The sequence below is a fragment of the Zalophus californianus genome, chromosome 2 (genome assembly GCF_009762305.2).
Source record: "Zalophus californianus isolate mZalCal1 chromosome 2, mZalCal1.pri.v2, whole genome shotgun sequence".
Lineage (NCBI taxonomy): Eukaryota > Metazoa > Chordata > Mammalia > Carnivora > Otariidae > Zalophus > Zalophus californianus.
Window position 1 is genome coordinate 64,256,954 of NC_045596.1, and position 15,565 is coordinate 64,272,518.

The window sequence follows — 15,565 nt, forward strand, 5'->3', positions numbered from 1 at the left end:
CGGCCACATTCTAGCATCTCTCCCCAGCCACTGTTCCCTGGCTACTCCCCCTCCAAAGGATACCTTTGAGTTAGCACCTTTCCTTCATCTCCTAGTAACCTTGCAAGTGTTCCCTTGGGCGAGGGAGCCTAAATTTTATTAATAATAACAGTTTACATTACCACAGACTATTATATTACCATACCCTGGAGCTTTATTTGTCAGACTAATATTTTAACCAATTCTCATTATGCCATATGAGTGTGTGCCCAATCATGAGCTTTTACAATATTCCCACTGAAAAAGTATACACATTCTGGAATTTCTTTCTGGCGGAATCTAGGTGACAGAGTGGGAAAACACCTCAAAAAGAAAAAATGCTTCCCTGAACATGCAATTCTGACTTTCGACTTAAAATTTTATGTCTAATATCCAACTCTAGGCATACTGCCTTTATAAACAGAAAATTAAAGCTAATGGAATTTTCTCAATTTTGTTTTACTAAAAATTTACATCCATCTGGAAAATAATTTCCTTTCACCTCCATGGAGTAAGTAGCCCCATGATATAAGTTTTCCAAAACAAACAGTGGATGCGCTTCACGGGTGTCACCATTACCAGGATTCTTCTCTTGCAGGGTATAAATTTACGTGGGTTTACTGGTGAGTGAGGGATTGCGGTCTGAAGGTTAACATAACCTCGATTACACAGCCAAGAAGCTCCTCGGAGATTTAATTGGTTCGTGGAACAACTCCAAACTAGTGTTGCGCTTTCTTCTTTCTTTGCCTTTTCTGCTTCTCCAACTCTCACTTTTCAAATAAAAAAGGAGCACGCATGGTAATGCATGATTTATAAATTACCTTGTTATTGCAAAAACAAAACACTGCTTTGAAAACCAAACAAACTCCTGCTGCGGACTCCAGCATGTTTGATGGAGGCCCTTCAAAAGCGTCCATGGCTTAATGGAGGTTGTTTATGTGGAGACTTCAATCTGTACCTGCTGTCCCCCGTCACTCCCTGGAAACTTGGCGGCAGATGTTGCAGCGTTAAGTTGTCTCTGAAGTGGCTTTCTGTCCTAGTCTCCCCACCGCAACGGAGTCAAACTGCATTAGATCTCTTTATTTCTGCCTAAGGCAAGTTTGGGAGCGCAGCTGTGTCCACCCCCACCCCTACCTTTGGTGTTTCAGGCCTCCAGGCAGCGAGTAGGAGACCAAAATGGCTCTGCCGCTCTCAACTACCTCCGCTGACGATCCGGCCGCTCGCTGCGGGCTGGGGAGGCGGCTGCCGCTGCTGCGAACAGATGCGGCGACAACCTGCTAGCTTACACCTGGACGCGCGGCCCTAACCTCGCGCGCCGCGCCCTGAAACATTCATGACTCGGAGGATTTGCAGCCACAATCAAAGCCTGGGCCGGGCCTGTGCGCAGCGCGCGGACCCCGCCACCTCCACAGGAGCTGGCGGCGCGCAAGGGGAGCGGGGGCCAGGGACGGAGCCGGGGATTTCTCGCGCCGCTTTGATACTCTATGCCTGAACTTCAATTACTTGATCAAGGACTTCGATTGAGCAGTGAATTCTTCTGCAAATGAGCCCGGTGCGGCCTCTGAGCCATAAAAGGAGAGCATTTGGCTTGAAATTCAGCGTGCCAGGACTCGCAGAGGAAATGTGCTTGACTCCCGGTTTAGTTCTACGTACGCTGATTTGTTTATTAAACTAAACACTCAAGAGGCAGAATCTGCAGTAAACAATTTATAAATAAATGACAAGATTGTTTCCCTAGGTAGAAAACGTGCTGTTGACTAGGCATGGGTTCTGTTATTTTGGAAACATCAGCCACAACCTGAAAACAATTGTTTTATTGTCTCTCAAGCAGCACTAAGTTTGTTTTGCCTTATTTTTTTAAGAAAGAAAATGACTATTACTCCTTTAAGATCCACAAAGGACAAAACATTCTTGCAACATTCAGTTGTCCTACGAATGTACAGAATGGTAACTCGGCTAACATATTGGAATGTTTTTTTGCTGTGTAATTCTATAATCTCTGAAAAACTACAGGTTATAGTTATGTATGTATGTGGGATGAGAAGTTTATATTGGAATTAATTAGATCAAATAAAGAATACCTGGTTGATGATGCGAAGTTGACAGAAACAGATATTCTTAATAATCTTTGCAAAACATGGAAAATGGGAGATGGGAAATAAAAAGAAGGGAAGGCAAAGAGTTCCCAAATTGTCTAAAGGAAAAAGGTTATATGCTGATAACTATAACAGACTTGACATCAATCCCCAGTCTAAAAAATAATAAATACTATAAAGTTTCACTAGCAAGAAACAGAAACAAAAGGGCAAATCATGCCAACCTTACCTAATCTACATGATTAAATAATTCTGCATCATTGGTTTGGTTAGATGAGGAAATATACTATGCATTATACCATAAATTCAGCAAATAATTTAACAAAATTCATTAAATATCCTTTTGAATACGATAGTAAATTGAGGGGTGCCTGGGTGGCTCAGTCGGTTAAGCGTCCAACTCTTTTTTTTTTTTTAAGATTTTATTTATTTATTCATGAGAGACAGAGAGAGAGACAGAGAGAGAGAGAGAGAGAGGCAGAGGGAGAAGCAGGCTCCCAAGGAGCAGGGAGCCCGATGCGGGACTCGATCCCAGGACCCCGGGATCATGACCTGAGCCGAAGGCAGACGCTTAACCATCTGAGCCACCCAGGCGCCCAAGTGTCCAACTCTTGATTTCAGCTCAGGTCATGATCTCAGGGCTGTGAGATTAAGACCTACGTTGGGCTCTGTACTGGGCATGGACCCTGCTTAAGATTCTCTCCCTCTCCGTATGCCCCTCCCCCACCAAAAAAAATCATTTAAAAAAAAGATGGTAAACTAAGATTGTACTATTCGGGTGGGTTCCTAGCTTCCATACTAATGTCAATTAACTGGATTATCAGCCTGTGGAGAAAGCTTTCATGGAGTGCCACATTGAGGCTTTAACAGTGGTTTGAAATAAGTAACAAAAACTTGCAGGTGACAAAATGCTGGAAGCAGTAAAGCTATACAAGAATAAGCATTATGAAAAAAAGACGAAGTCATACTGTGTCAGATACACATACAATCATAATATATATTTGATGGAGCATACATAGGTTTATGGTGGAAAAACTGGAGACTTAATCACACACAGTAAAGATCTACTATCTTTTATGTACAACTTTGAAATAAAAAATCTTTGAAAACTCTTAAGTTTTCTGCTGAGTTTGTCACCAAAATTTATTTGGAAGCAAACCCTGACTTGAACTTGAGACTATTAATAGTCTATGTCTACTTGCAGTTACTAATATTTCTATAGCAAAATGTCTAAATAATGTAATCGGAAGGTGCTGCATTATATAAATATATGAAGTATGGACTATATCAGATTCCTAAAATGTGAAAAATTCTGAATTTTGAAACAATTTGAACTTAAGAGTTAGAATAAAAGTCTTTGGGGCTATAATAGACAAAAGAATGGCCAAATGATCAGAACAAAAGAAATCATGGTCAAAATAATGAAAAGATTACTCTTAAACCATGGAAAAACAAATGATTTAACCTGCTAGGACACATACAGTATTCTAACACTATAATTTTTTTCTTTTTCTTTTTCTTTTTTTAAGTAGGCTTTAGCCTGGAGCCCAACACAGGGCTCCAATATAAACTTCTCATCCCACATACATACATAACTATAACCTGTATTTTTTCAAACTCATGACCCTGAGATCAAGACCTGAGACCAAGAGCCTGAGGCTTAATGGACTGAGCCATCCAGGCACCCTTCTAGCACTATAATTTTTTTAAAAATATTAAATTTATTTAGTATCTAACAAAGTGCTTGGTACATGTTAGGCACTAGATAAATATTTGTTGGATGAATGAATGAGTGTAATTCATCATTTAAAAAACCAAATATATCAATTTATCCAATCTTAAAGATTTCTTCTTTTCTATTACCAACCTATCATTCTGGTTTCAATCCCCAACCCCCAGATTATCTAGCAATCCACAAATCATTGTATTCTTGGCTGCCTCAGAGACTTTGCTCTTGATGCTTCCTCCATGGAAAAGTTCAGTCCACCTAACTCCACCTGTTGAAATTCTACTCATATTTAAAGATAGAAGGCCTATATTTTTGAAGAAGCATTTCCAAGTTCCTCCAGAGAGAGTTAACCTCTCTTCTTCTGTGCACTCAAGAGTAGTTGATACCTACTTATATTATGGCTCAAGATCACCTTTTGGAATAAATATTACTTTCCTGTATGTCTTGTTTCCTAGACAAGTTTTAGGTTTCTTAAGGGCAAAGACTACAGTCTGCACTTACCCCTCAGTATTACCTGATGTCATTACTTGTGCACATTTATAATCCAAAAATTACTGAATTAAATCAGAATTAGTAGGAACGATGAAAGACAAAACTAAATTTTAATCATGAGAGTTAAAAGAATATATCCTGTATTGGCAAGAGTGCTAGAACAACTGTCTGCCTTTGCCAGCTAATACATCTTTAGTGCTGGCACAAAACTCAACACTTTTAAAGGTGAAAATTATTGAACAAATGAACTAATGTCGAATCTGGGGGAGAGAAACCTAAGGTGATGCACAAAAACAATTTTAAAACACATAAAGTGAAAGCCTAACATATTAAAGAGTAAAGAGAATTGTTATATGTTGGTCCAGAAGCAGAACTTCAGATCATGAATTTAAACAGAGGCACAAATTTCAATAAACATAAAAACTTTCTATTAACCAGAGTGGTCTGGTAATGAAAGAGGCTCCTTCATACAACACCTGGTTATCTCTACCTATTGTCCAAGCAAAGGGTAAATGATCTGTTGGGAGAATGCTCAAACTGGATTTCCTAAATGGCTGAACTCAGATGTTTTGAAAATGACCCTCATTTCATAGAAGTAAAATTTTAAAGATTTAGATGTTTTTGTTTTATATATATAAATATATAACACTGAACATAACTTAGTTTGGCACTATAAAATATTCATTTCATTGATCATTTCATCCTTTAAAAAACAGCCTATTAAACCTGAATGAACCTAAAGTCCTCTGAAGTTGAAGTGAATAAAGTTGACTCACTTCAGATTTGGTGATCAGGATGATGATTATGTTGACACACAATGAAATGATCCTGTTATTATTACTAACAGTGTTGTGTCTGAACCAAACCTGTCCATTGTTACAAATGGAAATGTTTTCAACAATTTTTCTTACATTGATACTATAGAAAATAGTGCTAACATATTAAAGAAATCATAACAATGGAGGAATTCTCGCCAAATTTCCATAAACAAAAGACATCAAATAGGCTTCCTCAGTAGGGAAAACGTATACATATATACGTGTGTGTATATACGTATTTTTTTTAATGTGAGTGTGTGTGTGTCTCACCATCGCAGATTTCTATAATGCATTATAGTCCCCCCTTATCCACAGGCGATATGTTCCAAGACCCCCAATGGATGTGTGAAACCACAGACAGTACCAAAACCTATATACACTGTGTTTTTCCCTATACATACATACCTATGATAAAGTTTACTTTATAAATTAAATGTGGTGAGAGAGATTAGCAAAAACGCCTAAAAATAAAATAGAAAAATTACAGTGATATACTGTAATAAAAGTTATGTAAATGTGGTCTCTCTCTCAAAATACTATTGTCCTATACCTACCCTTCTTCTTGTGATGACATAAGATGATAAAATGTCTGTGTGATGAGAGGAAGTGAGATGAATGACACAGGTATTGTGACGTAGCATTAGGCTACTACTGACCTGCACATGTGTCAGAGGAGGGTTATCTGCTTCTGGGCCACAGTTGACTATGGGTAACTGAAACTGTGGATAAGGGAGGACTACCGAAAGACACTTTGATATATTTAAGAAATTGGTTTGCATCAACTGTTGAAGGCACAGAAATATATATTTATACCTGAAGAAATGGAGGCTCCGCATGGTTCCTGGGCCTCACTGCCAGTAAATGGTAGAGAAAGGTTCCAACTACTAATCCCCAGTCTGTCCTTCCCACTTGGCAAAACCTCAGAATGTGATGTCGTCCAAGTCAAAGGCCAAAGCAGTGAGTGTGCATATTAAAGTATGCGTACGAAAGACCATAATTTGTATGTATTCCTTGACAAGAGACTCGTGTTAAACCATGACTTGAAGATGTATTCTAACAACAGTGGATAATTTATGAAGCGCCCCATGTAATAGGATCTTGCACATGACAACAATTCCTTCCTTCCCCAAGTGTAGGGAGGGCTTTAAAAATTCTTTTCGATTATTATTTCACTACCTGCATCATGTTGATCCAAGCCCTCAGCTCTGTGCCAGCACACCTCCACATACAAACCTCATCGCCTTCCTGAGGCCGCATCAAGGAAACACGGTCGTACTGCCGCCGCAACAGAGCCCAGAGCGCATCAAGACGACCCTAAAGGGAAACATGATTTGTAAATTCCTAGGCAACGTTTTCGACCTCTATCCACTAAATAAATAAAGAGTTAAAACGGAGACGGTAAAGTCTGATTCCCTCCTACCATTTCTTTCCTAAACCAAGCAAACAAATAAATAACAAAAACAAAGGTTCTTGCCGCAGACTAAGAGTTAGTTGCTAGGATGGCTAATGAATGAGTGCTGCTGGGTGCACCGTGGTCCGCCTGCAGGCAGCTAAAGAAGTCATCATTTCTCCAGTTACAGTTTCCCAGTTAAATCACAGAAAATTGAAACAAGTACCTTAATTGGTGTGTACCACTTTGTCTGAGGAGGCTGGTATGTGGGTTTGGGCCGAGGTGGTCTCGGCCTGACGGGTTCCTCAACTTCTTCAGGAATCTTCACCACAGCATTTTTGGCTTTCTCTAGCCTCGCACCTTCCTCAGTAGATCCTTTATCACCCCAACGAACCTTTAAGACAAAGGGAAAATACTTGTGTCAGACATCGAGTGTCCTAGAAGAACAGCTCTTATTCAGCAGATGGTCTTTGTCCAGCCAGGAGCATGGAGAAGTCCTACAAAAGCCGAGGACATTAACAAAGATGACAAAGATAAGGCAAGAGAAGCTCTGCAAAGAAATATGAAGGCCTGTCCAGAATACACTGACTCACCAGAATTAAATGATTTCCACAAAGGAAAAAAAAAAAATTTTGTAAAAAGCATTTTAATGACCTGAGTTACTGGGTGGGGATATAGATGATTACTATTCACAGAAAGAACTACTCAAGGCTTTTTGATAAGACTTACTTAGATGTTTTTACCTTTTTACTACAATTTTAGAATAGGCTTTCAATCTCAAGTGGACCCTGTTGAGTCATTAAAATGTATCTGTATCTTTCAGTGTGAACAGTGGTACTAGAATGTTCTTTATGAGGTTGTTAAAATTGTTTTAAACACCATTAAACCTTTAGAGCTAGCTAGTTGGCTTTCTTTCCAGAGAAATGACCTTCTCTTTCAAATCAGAGTGTCTTTATCTAGATAAACTAAAACTTATGGAATCTTTAGATATAGCTAAACTGAGCTAAAAAACTAGCTAAAAAACTCTAAAACCAGGATATATCCTGGAAGTTGTGACGTCTCAATTTTAAGGGAAAAAAACAAAAAAAGATACACAGTTAACTAAACAAATAAATGTCATAACTCAGAAAAGTAATTCAGAATAAAAATGTAAGTAGATAAATGTTACATCTATTCAGAAATTACAGATTTAAGATATACAGCTCCCCAGCCTAGCCTTCACAGTTGGCATCGTTAGAGGTAAGGGTAATCATACTCTTCCTCCAAGAATCACTGACACCATTCTCAGATAAAGAACACGAAGATGGCTGACCTGGAGTTTTCTTTCTTTTTTTTTTTTTAAAGATTTTTATTTGCTTATTTGAAAGAGAAAGAGAGCACAAGCAGAGGGAGGGCAGAAGGAGAAGCAGACTCCTCGCTGAACAGGGAGCCTGACACAGGGCTCGATCCCAGGACTCTGAGATCATGACCTGAGCTGAAGTCAGATGCTTAACCAACTGAGCCACCCAGGCGCCCCTGACCTAGAGTTCTGACTCAGTGTATTTCTAGAGACTCACCTCTTAACAGCCTAGACTCTGAAGTACAGTTGCTGAGGTCTAAAGGAAATTCATTAATTAAATCCTTAGTGTTAGTTCATGAAGTAGCTGGTCCATCATCCTTATCACCATCATCACAAACAACACAATAAATAATTCTCACTCAATCTCAAAGTCTAAAATTAGGAAATATTTCATGGATTTTTCCTAAAACTCTCAAAAGCAATTATAGGCATACCTCAGAGATACTGCGGGTTTGGTTCCAGACCATGACAATAAAGCAAATAGCATAATAAATGAGGCAAATGAATGTTTTGGTTTCCCAGTGCATATAAATGTTACTGTACTGTAGACTATTAAGTGTGCAATAGCGTTAGGTCTAAAAAAACAATGTACATACCTTAATTAAAAAATACTTTACTGCTAAAAATTTCTAAGCGTCATCTGAGCTTTTAGCAAGTGGTAATCACTGATCACAGACCATCATAACAAATACAACAATAGTGAAAAAGTTTGAAATATTGCAAGAATTACCAAGATGTGACACAAAGACACAAAGTGAGCAAATGCTGTTGGAAAAATGACACTGATAGACTTGCTCAATGCAGAGTTGCCACAAACCTTCAATTTGTAAAAAACAGTATCTGTGAAGCGCAATAAAGCAGAGCGCAATAAAACAAGGTATGCCTGTAAATATATACACGTTTATATGTATACCTTTTAATATTTTAGTTTAACCGCATTGAGATAGTTAAAAAAGATTTTTAAAAAACAAGAGTAAATTGCTAAAGGGAGCTTTAGCAGAATTAATATACCTGGCTTTTTTACTATGGAGAAAAGAAACAAGGGCAAGCTTGATAGCTAAATTCTTCCAACTCTACTTGGCTTTCATAATAAACAATAAAATTCCATCATTTCCAGAGTATATTTGGATGACTAGGAGGTTGTATCATAAAGGAGCAATTTCAGAATTGAGAAAGAAACAAAAAAACAGTTTCACGCTGAATTGGCAGAAACACACATTTGAAGTCATTAGGTATTGTGGATCAGTTGTGCTAACATCTGTTATTAACATCAGCTCAGCTCCAGCTTTCTGCAAATTGCCATTACCATAGCATTTAAATATTTAATTTAAAGGAGGAGTAAGAAAAAAAAATCTACGTAAAATCCCTACCCTGGCTTAAAATAACATCAGTTACAAAGATTTGTTCTATAATTCAGATGTGCACATAATTTCTATAATTCCATTTATTTTTCCCAGGTAAAGGTATTTTTTTAAGGGAAATACTTTCCAGGTTTAAATAGGCATGTTTTAAAAATAGATTATGTTTTCTATTTTCCCTAAGTTTAAATAAGATCAGATTTGAGAGAGCTTAATGATGCTTAATTCTCGATTCAATTGTTATTGTGTATATTTAAGTACTGTCTCCCCTTTGTAATGTTCACATTTACTTTCTCATCCCCATTCCACCTCACTGATGGAATACCACACGCAACATAGCTAAAATTGTCCAAAGCTAAAACGCACCCCAATTTATTAAAAGCGGATGAGTCCTTTTCATAAATTTCCTTAAACTGAAAAGGACTGGCAATGTAATTTCACATATTAAGAATTAGTAACTCTTGAAACTTGAAATATAAGTTAGTCATGAATGTGCGTGACCTATGGCTTTCTTGACCATAAACCAATATTACTCCTTTTACCTCAGGACCACTTCAGGTGTTCATGGGTATGCTTTTCTTTAGAAAGAGATCTCAATCTTCGATGCACTGGAATATTGGACTAACAAAAATCTGGCATAACTCCTAGTGTTTTCAGCAAAAACATTATTCATTTAAGGCTCACTTACTAGCATACCCTTATCTCACTGTCATGTGGTATTTTATATGTGTAGATTTCAAAATCGAATTAAATTTATATTTTGTATATAAAGTAGTGCATGTTCATTGTCAAAGGAGTTAGGAAAAAATAGGGAAATATATAGCACAAATTGAAAATCACTCCCTCCAGAGAAAGCTACTAACATTTTGTAGTATAGCTTGTCAACCCTTTCTTCCCCTTCCATACAGTTTTTACACACACATTTTGGAATGAGGTGAAGTAAATTAAGAATAAGTTGGGACAGACCATATTTAGATGTCCATATGTAACTCCTTTATTTACAAGTTTATTTTTCATATACATAAAATTATCTAATCTACTCTTTCCCCACCCCTCCCAGCCTAAAATGACACAGCAAAGGGAAGCAGGAGGAGAATGACCTTCGTTCTGTGTCAAGCAACAAGAGCTAAGCCTAGCCATGTTCTCTTGGACTGTTTGATATTCTCAGTCATCCGCATGCGAACGCATATGCACTATCTTCTCCAAAAGACAAATTTAATAGCTTCTAGCACCTGCCTTTTCCATGGCTTATTAGCAATGAGGTACCTGTCTCAGAGGATTATTTCAGCAATAAAGCGGCATGCTTTTAGGGAAAGTGTGCATTATTTTAAGATCTAATATGATCAAGAAAGTGAGAATCACTATCAGATGACTTGAATAACCACTCTGGTAATGACAACCACGTGAAGTAGGTCTGAGCAGAATACTGAAATTTATTCTGGAAAGGGGAAACTCTCCTTGGGAATCTGAATTTTATTGAAATGTAGAAAAAAGAGAAAATTGCAACAGTTGTGAGGTTGTTAATTAGCTCACTGATTTTTGCTGGCAGTAATAGGACAAAGCCCATATGACGGGAGAAGACATGTGAAATGACTGCAGAACACATAAAAAGTCCTTCTTATCAAGAAGTAAAGTTAAAGGGTAACTAATAAGGAAGAGATGCCAGGATCTGTGTTTAATGATAAAGTCAGCCTATCAATGAGAAAATTCCTCCAACTGTTCCTTGAGGTAGGATGCTGGCCTGTCTATGCTGTGGTTAAGGGCTCAGTGCCGGCAATAAGTGCTTATTATTAATTAATCCATCATTTTGAAAACTATTTCTGTGGTGGTAAGAAGACCTCATTTCATTTTTAAGATATAATATTAAAGTTCAATTTTAATCCACACTTTGAGCCAGTCTAAAAGTTCTATAAATGATATTTAAGATTAATTATGATTGTTCATAAGTGGTAACTAAAAGCTGTAAAAAAAAAAAAATGCCTTAAATGTGCTTCCCCTAGGGGCACCTGGGTGGTTCAGTTGGTTAAGCAACTGCTTTCAGCTCAGGTCATGATCCTGGAGTCCTGGGATGGAGCCCCGCAGGCTCCCTCCTCATCAGGGAGTCTGCTTCCCCCTCTGACCCTCCCCCCTCTCGTGTTCTCTCTCTCATTCTCTCTCTCTCTCAAATAAATAAATAAAATCTTTTTAAAAAAATGTGCTTCCCCTACATCTGTGATAAGGTCATACCCATACCCCGAATATTTTAACATTTTTATCCCTAAATAGTACATAACTATTAGATCTTTTCAAAGACCAGCATTATTGCTACTTTAAGTGGCTGGCTTCTACAAAGTTGATGCTATCTGCAGTAATTTTTTCCAAAATAGTGAGAAAAACCCTAACTTTGTTTCGCCCTTTAGAGTTCAAACATCTTATCAATGCAATTCTTTGACTAATGAAGTCAATTCTTCTTGAACAGTTTTGAAATGGCCAGGATGATTCCACAGAAAAAAAAATTATCCAAAAAAGACCCAGTGTTAAATAAAACTAGATGGTATTATGAAATTCTGAAAAGCACAGTTTCCATGGCTTAATAGTTCTAGAATTACACATTCCAGATTAGCAGCTTCTATTTTTTTTTTTTAAAAGACACCAACCTCCATTCTTTTAATTCCTCCAACCCCTCGACCACCATAATAGGAAGCATCCACAGTTGGCCATTTCTTCGTAGGCAGAGGTTCTTCTTCTTCCTATGTAGAATATTACAAGTTTTTGAAAGTGGGTTTAATTAATTTCTTAAAATACTGGTTAGTCAGAACTAACACACATTTAAACATTTTTCTGAATAATGCCACTGATATGGAAGAAATGGAGTAACAATTATATATGGGGCATTTGGAGGTACTTATGCTTACATGCATAAATTTCAAGTGGAGTTCTACAGAATATAAGGACTCCTGCCCTCCCAATTTTAGGAATCTCCTTTATTTCACCAGATTACCAGAAGTTGCTCCTTAACTATGAGCAGCATCATTTGTTTTTTTTTTCAATTCCAATTGTTACTTCAAATTTAAAAAGATAAGACATTAAATGTAGGAAAGCATTTCAAAAATCATTTAAAGCATCAACATACATATTAAGTTAAACTGCAAAATTGGCACTAAAAAGATAGGCAGTTAAGAAGTTTTGAAAATGCACTACTTCCATATTTCATGTTGCTAACATAAGTTTGGCTAAAGTAATAATCATTTTGAAGAAAGGATGAACACCTTTAAACTTCCAGCTTGGATCTTCTACCTTTTATAAATAAAATAACATCAGGACTATTGATCTGTTGATAGACAAAGTAAAGTAAATCTCCGTGCACTATTAAGCCTCATGGCCAGTCTATATTTATCAGTTTTTGAGGGTCCTATTCCTCTAGCACATGAAAGAAATCCTAAGAAGATGAAAAATAACAATGAATTTTCATAAATTCAAAAGTCAATACATAGGTATCACAGTTATCCAACAGCAAGGTAATTGATCAAATTTGGGGATAATATCTAAATACAGAAAAAAATATCCACATCACTCATTAGGCACTTATTTACCTCTTTTGGTGCAGGAGGTGGTGGTGGAGGAGGATCCTTGATAACCTGTCCAAAAAAAAAAAAAAAAAAAACCAAAGGTAAAAATTTTGGTGGCATAACAAGGAGACAGCAAAGATGTGTAAAAACAACTCAATTAGTAACATATGGTAGTAGTGCCAAAGATGTCCCCAGTGAACCTTGCCTCTCAATGGGTATGCCTCTCCCTTTGAATACAGGCTCTCCTGTAACAGGCTTTTGACTAACTAGCATGAAGTAAAAGTGGTACCATGTGACTTCTGCAGCTGGTCAAAAGAAGCTTTTCCACTTCCCTCAGCATCCCTGGGACACTCACTCTGGAGGAAGCCTGCTGTCATGCCAGAAGTCTACCTTGAGACCATTGGGCCAGGAGGAGGAAGAACCCCAGGATAACCTTACAAAAAGGCTGGGTAATGAGAGGTGCCTGGCCAGCCCCCAACTATATCAGCCATCCCAGCTGAAGCACCAAACATGGCTCTCTTGGACCTGGAGGCCTGTCGAGCTTTCAGATGACTCCAGCCCAGCTGCCCCTGATTGCAATCACATGAGAGAACCCCAAAATGAAAATCTCCTAGCTGAGCCAGTCTCCACAGAACCGTGAAGACACTAAATTGTTTGAGGACACTAGGTTGTGGAGTGGTCTGTTAGACAGTGCTAGATAACAACCACATAACAATTCACAAAACTCCTTCATTCATTCATTTTATCTTTATGCCATAGATCTGCAAACATTTTCCACAAAACTATGGTATGTCCCTTCAAACAGAGCAGGAATTTACTACTGAAATCTTCCTTCTAAGACTCATTGACTTTTTCATAAATTTACAATGCACAAGTTAACTTGCTTTGCAAGAGATGATGGGGAAATTACCTTTCTCTTTCCCCACCCATTAATCTAGAAGCAAATCAACTTTTTAACCAAGATGCCTTTTCTATGAATCATTACTCAATATATTCTTTCATGAAATTGTATATGGCTGATTCTTCATGTGATAGGAATGAAGCCTGAGATCTAATCTAAATGACCTCTACCATCACTGAGGTAGATGAGGTAGACAACTTTTCACACCATCATGATATAAAATTATTGATCAGGGGCACCTGAGTGGCTCAGTCGGTTAAACATCTGACTTGACTTTGGCTCAGGTCATGATGTTAGGATTGTGAAATCGAGCCCTGCATTGGGCTCTGTGCTGGGCGTGGAACCTGCTTAAAATTCTCTCTCCCTCTTCTCCCTCTGTCCTCACCCCCAGGTTAAAAAAAAAAAAAAAGGTAAAAGAAAATCATTGACCAAGTGCCAACGGCTTCTGATAATTCAAGTACACATCCAAGTCTCTAGACTAAGAGGAAAAATTTTTTGAAAATATAACTGCTTCACTTTATAACTGCATCCCCTTTCTCCACATCCTCACCAACATCTGTTGTTTCTTGTGTTAATTTTAGCCATTCTGACTAATGTGAGGTGGTATCTCATTGTGCTTATGATTTGTATTTTCCTGATGATGAGTGATGTTGAGCATCTTTTCATGTGTCTATTAGCCCTTTGGATGTCTTCTTTGGAAAAGTGTCTATTCATGTCTTCTGCCCATCTCTTAACTGGATTATTTGTTTTTTGGGTGTTGGTTTGATAAGTTCTTTATAGGTTTTGGATACCAGCCCTTTATCCAATATGTCATTTGCAAATATATTCTCCCATTCCAGAGGCTGCCTTTTAGTTTTGTTGATTGTTTCCTTTGTTGCGCAGAAGCTTTTTATCTTCATGAAATCCTATTAGTTAATTTTTGCTTTTGTCTCCCTTGCCTTTAGAGACATATCTAGTAAGAAGTTGCTATGGCTGAAGTCAAAGAGGTTACTGCCTATTTTCTCCTCTAGGATTCTAATGGTTACCTGTCTTACATTTAGATCTTTCATCCATTTTGAATTGATTTTTGTGTAGGGTGTAAGACAGAGGTCCACTTTCATTCTTCCACATATTGCTGTCCAATTTTCCCAACACCACTTATTGAAGAGACTGTCTTTTTTCCATTGGATATTCTTTCCTGCTTTGTTGAAGATTAGTTGGCCATACAATTGTGGGTCCATTTCTGGGTTTTTTATCCTGTTCTATTGATCTATGCGTCTGTTTTTGTGCCAGCACCATACTGTCTTAATGATTACAGCTTCAAGTCAGGAATTGTGATGCCTCTGCTTTCCTTTTCTTTTTCAATATTACTTTAGCTATTCAGGGTCTTTTCTGGTTCCATACAAATTTTAGAATTGTTTGTTCTAGCTCCGTGAAAAAAGCTGGTGTTATTTTTATAGGGATTGCATTGAATATGTAGATTGCTTTGGGTAGTTTAGACATTTTAACAATGTTTATTCTTCCAATCCAAGAGCATGGAATGTTTTTCCATTTCTTTATGTCTTCTTCAATTTCTTTCATAAATGTTCTATAGTTTTCAGCATACAGATCTTTTACCTCTTTGCTTAGGTTTATTCCTAGGTATCTTACGATTTTTGGTGCAATTGCAAATGGGATCAATTCTTTGATTTCTCTGTCTGCTGCTTCATTATTGGTGTATAGAAATGCAACAGATTTCTGTACATTGATTTTTATATCTTGTAACTTTGCTGAATTCATGTATTACTGCTAGCAATTTTTTGATGGGACCTTTCAGGTTTTCTGCATAGAGTATCATGTCATCTGCAAACAGTGAAAGTTTGACCTCTTCCTTGCCAATTTGGATGCCTTTTATTTC

The 15,565-nt window shown here is 37.6% G+C and overlaps 1 protein-coding gene across 4 annotated transcripts in view; it reads right to left on the minus strand.

Moving 5' to 3' along the window:
- ANTXR2 (ANTXR cell adhesion molecule 2) overlaps positions 1–15,565 on the minus strand; it is a 149,799-nt gene that overhangs the window by 54,412 nt on the left and 79,822 nt on the right. For 2 of the 4 annotated variants that reach the window (XR_004819907.1, XM_035726044.1), the window contains 4 exons: positions 12,813–12,857; positions 11,877–11,969; positions 6,770–6,937; positions 6,387–6,467 (listed from right to left, as the gene is read on the minus strand). Coding sequence is in view for 3 of the 4 variants with exons in the window: in XM_035726044.1 (XP_035581937.1) it covers positions 6,387–6,467; positions 6,770–6,937; positions 11,877–11,969; positions 12,813–12,857 (387 nt within the window). In the remaining variant the exon portion in view is untranslated. Of the gene's footprint in view, positions 1–6,329; positions 6,468–6,769; positions 6,938–11,876; positions 11,970–12,812; positions 12,858–15,565 lie in introns of all 4 variants that reach the window. The other 2 variants (XM_035726045.1, XM_035726043.1) reach the window with 1 other exon arrangement.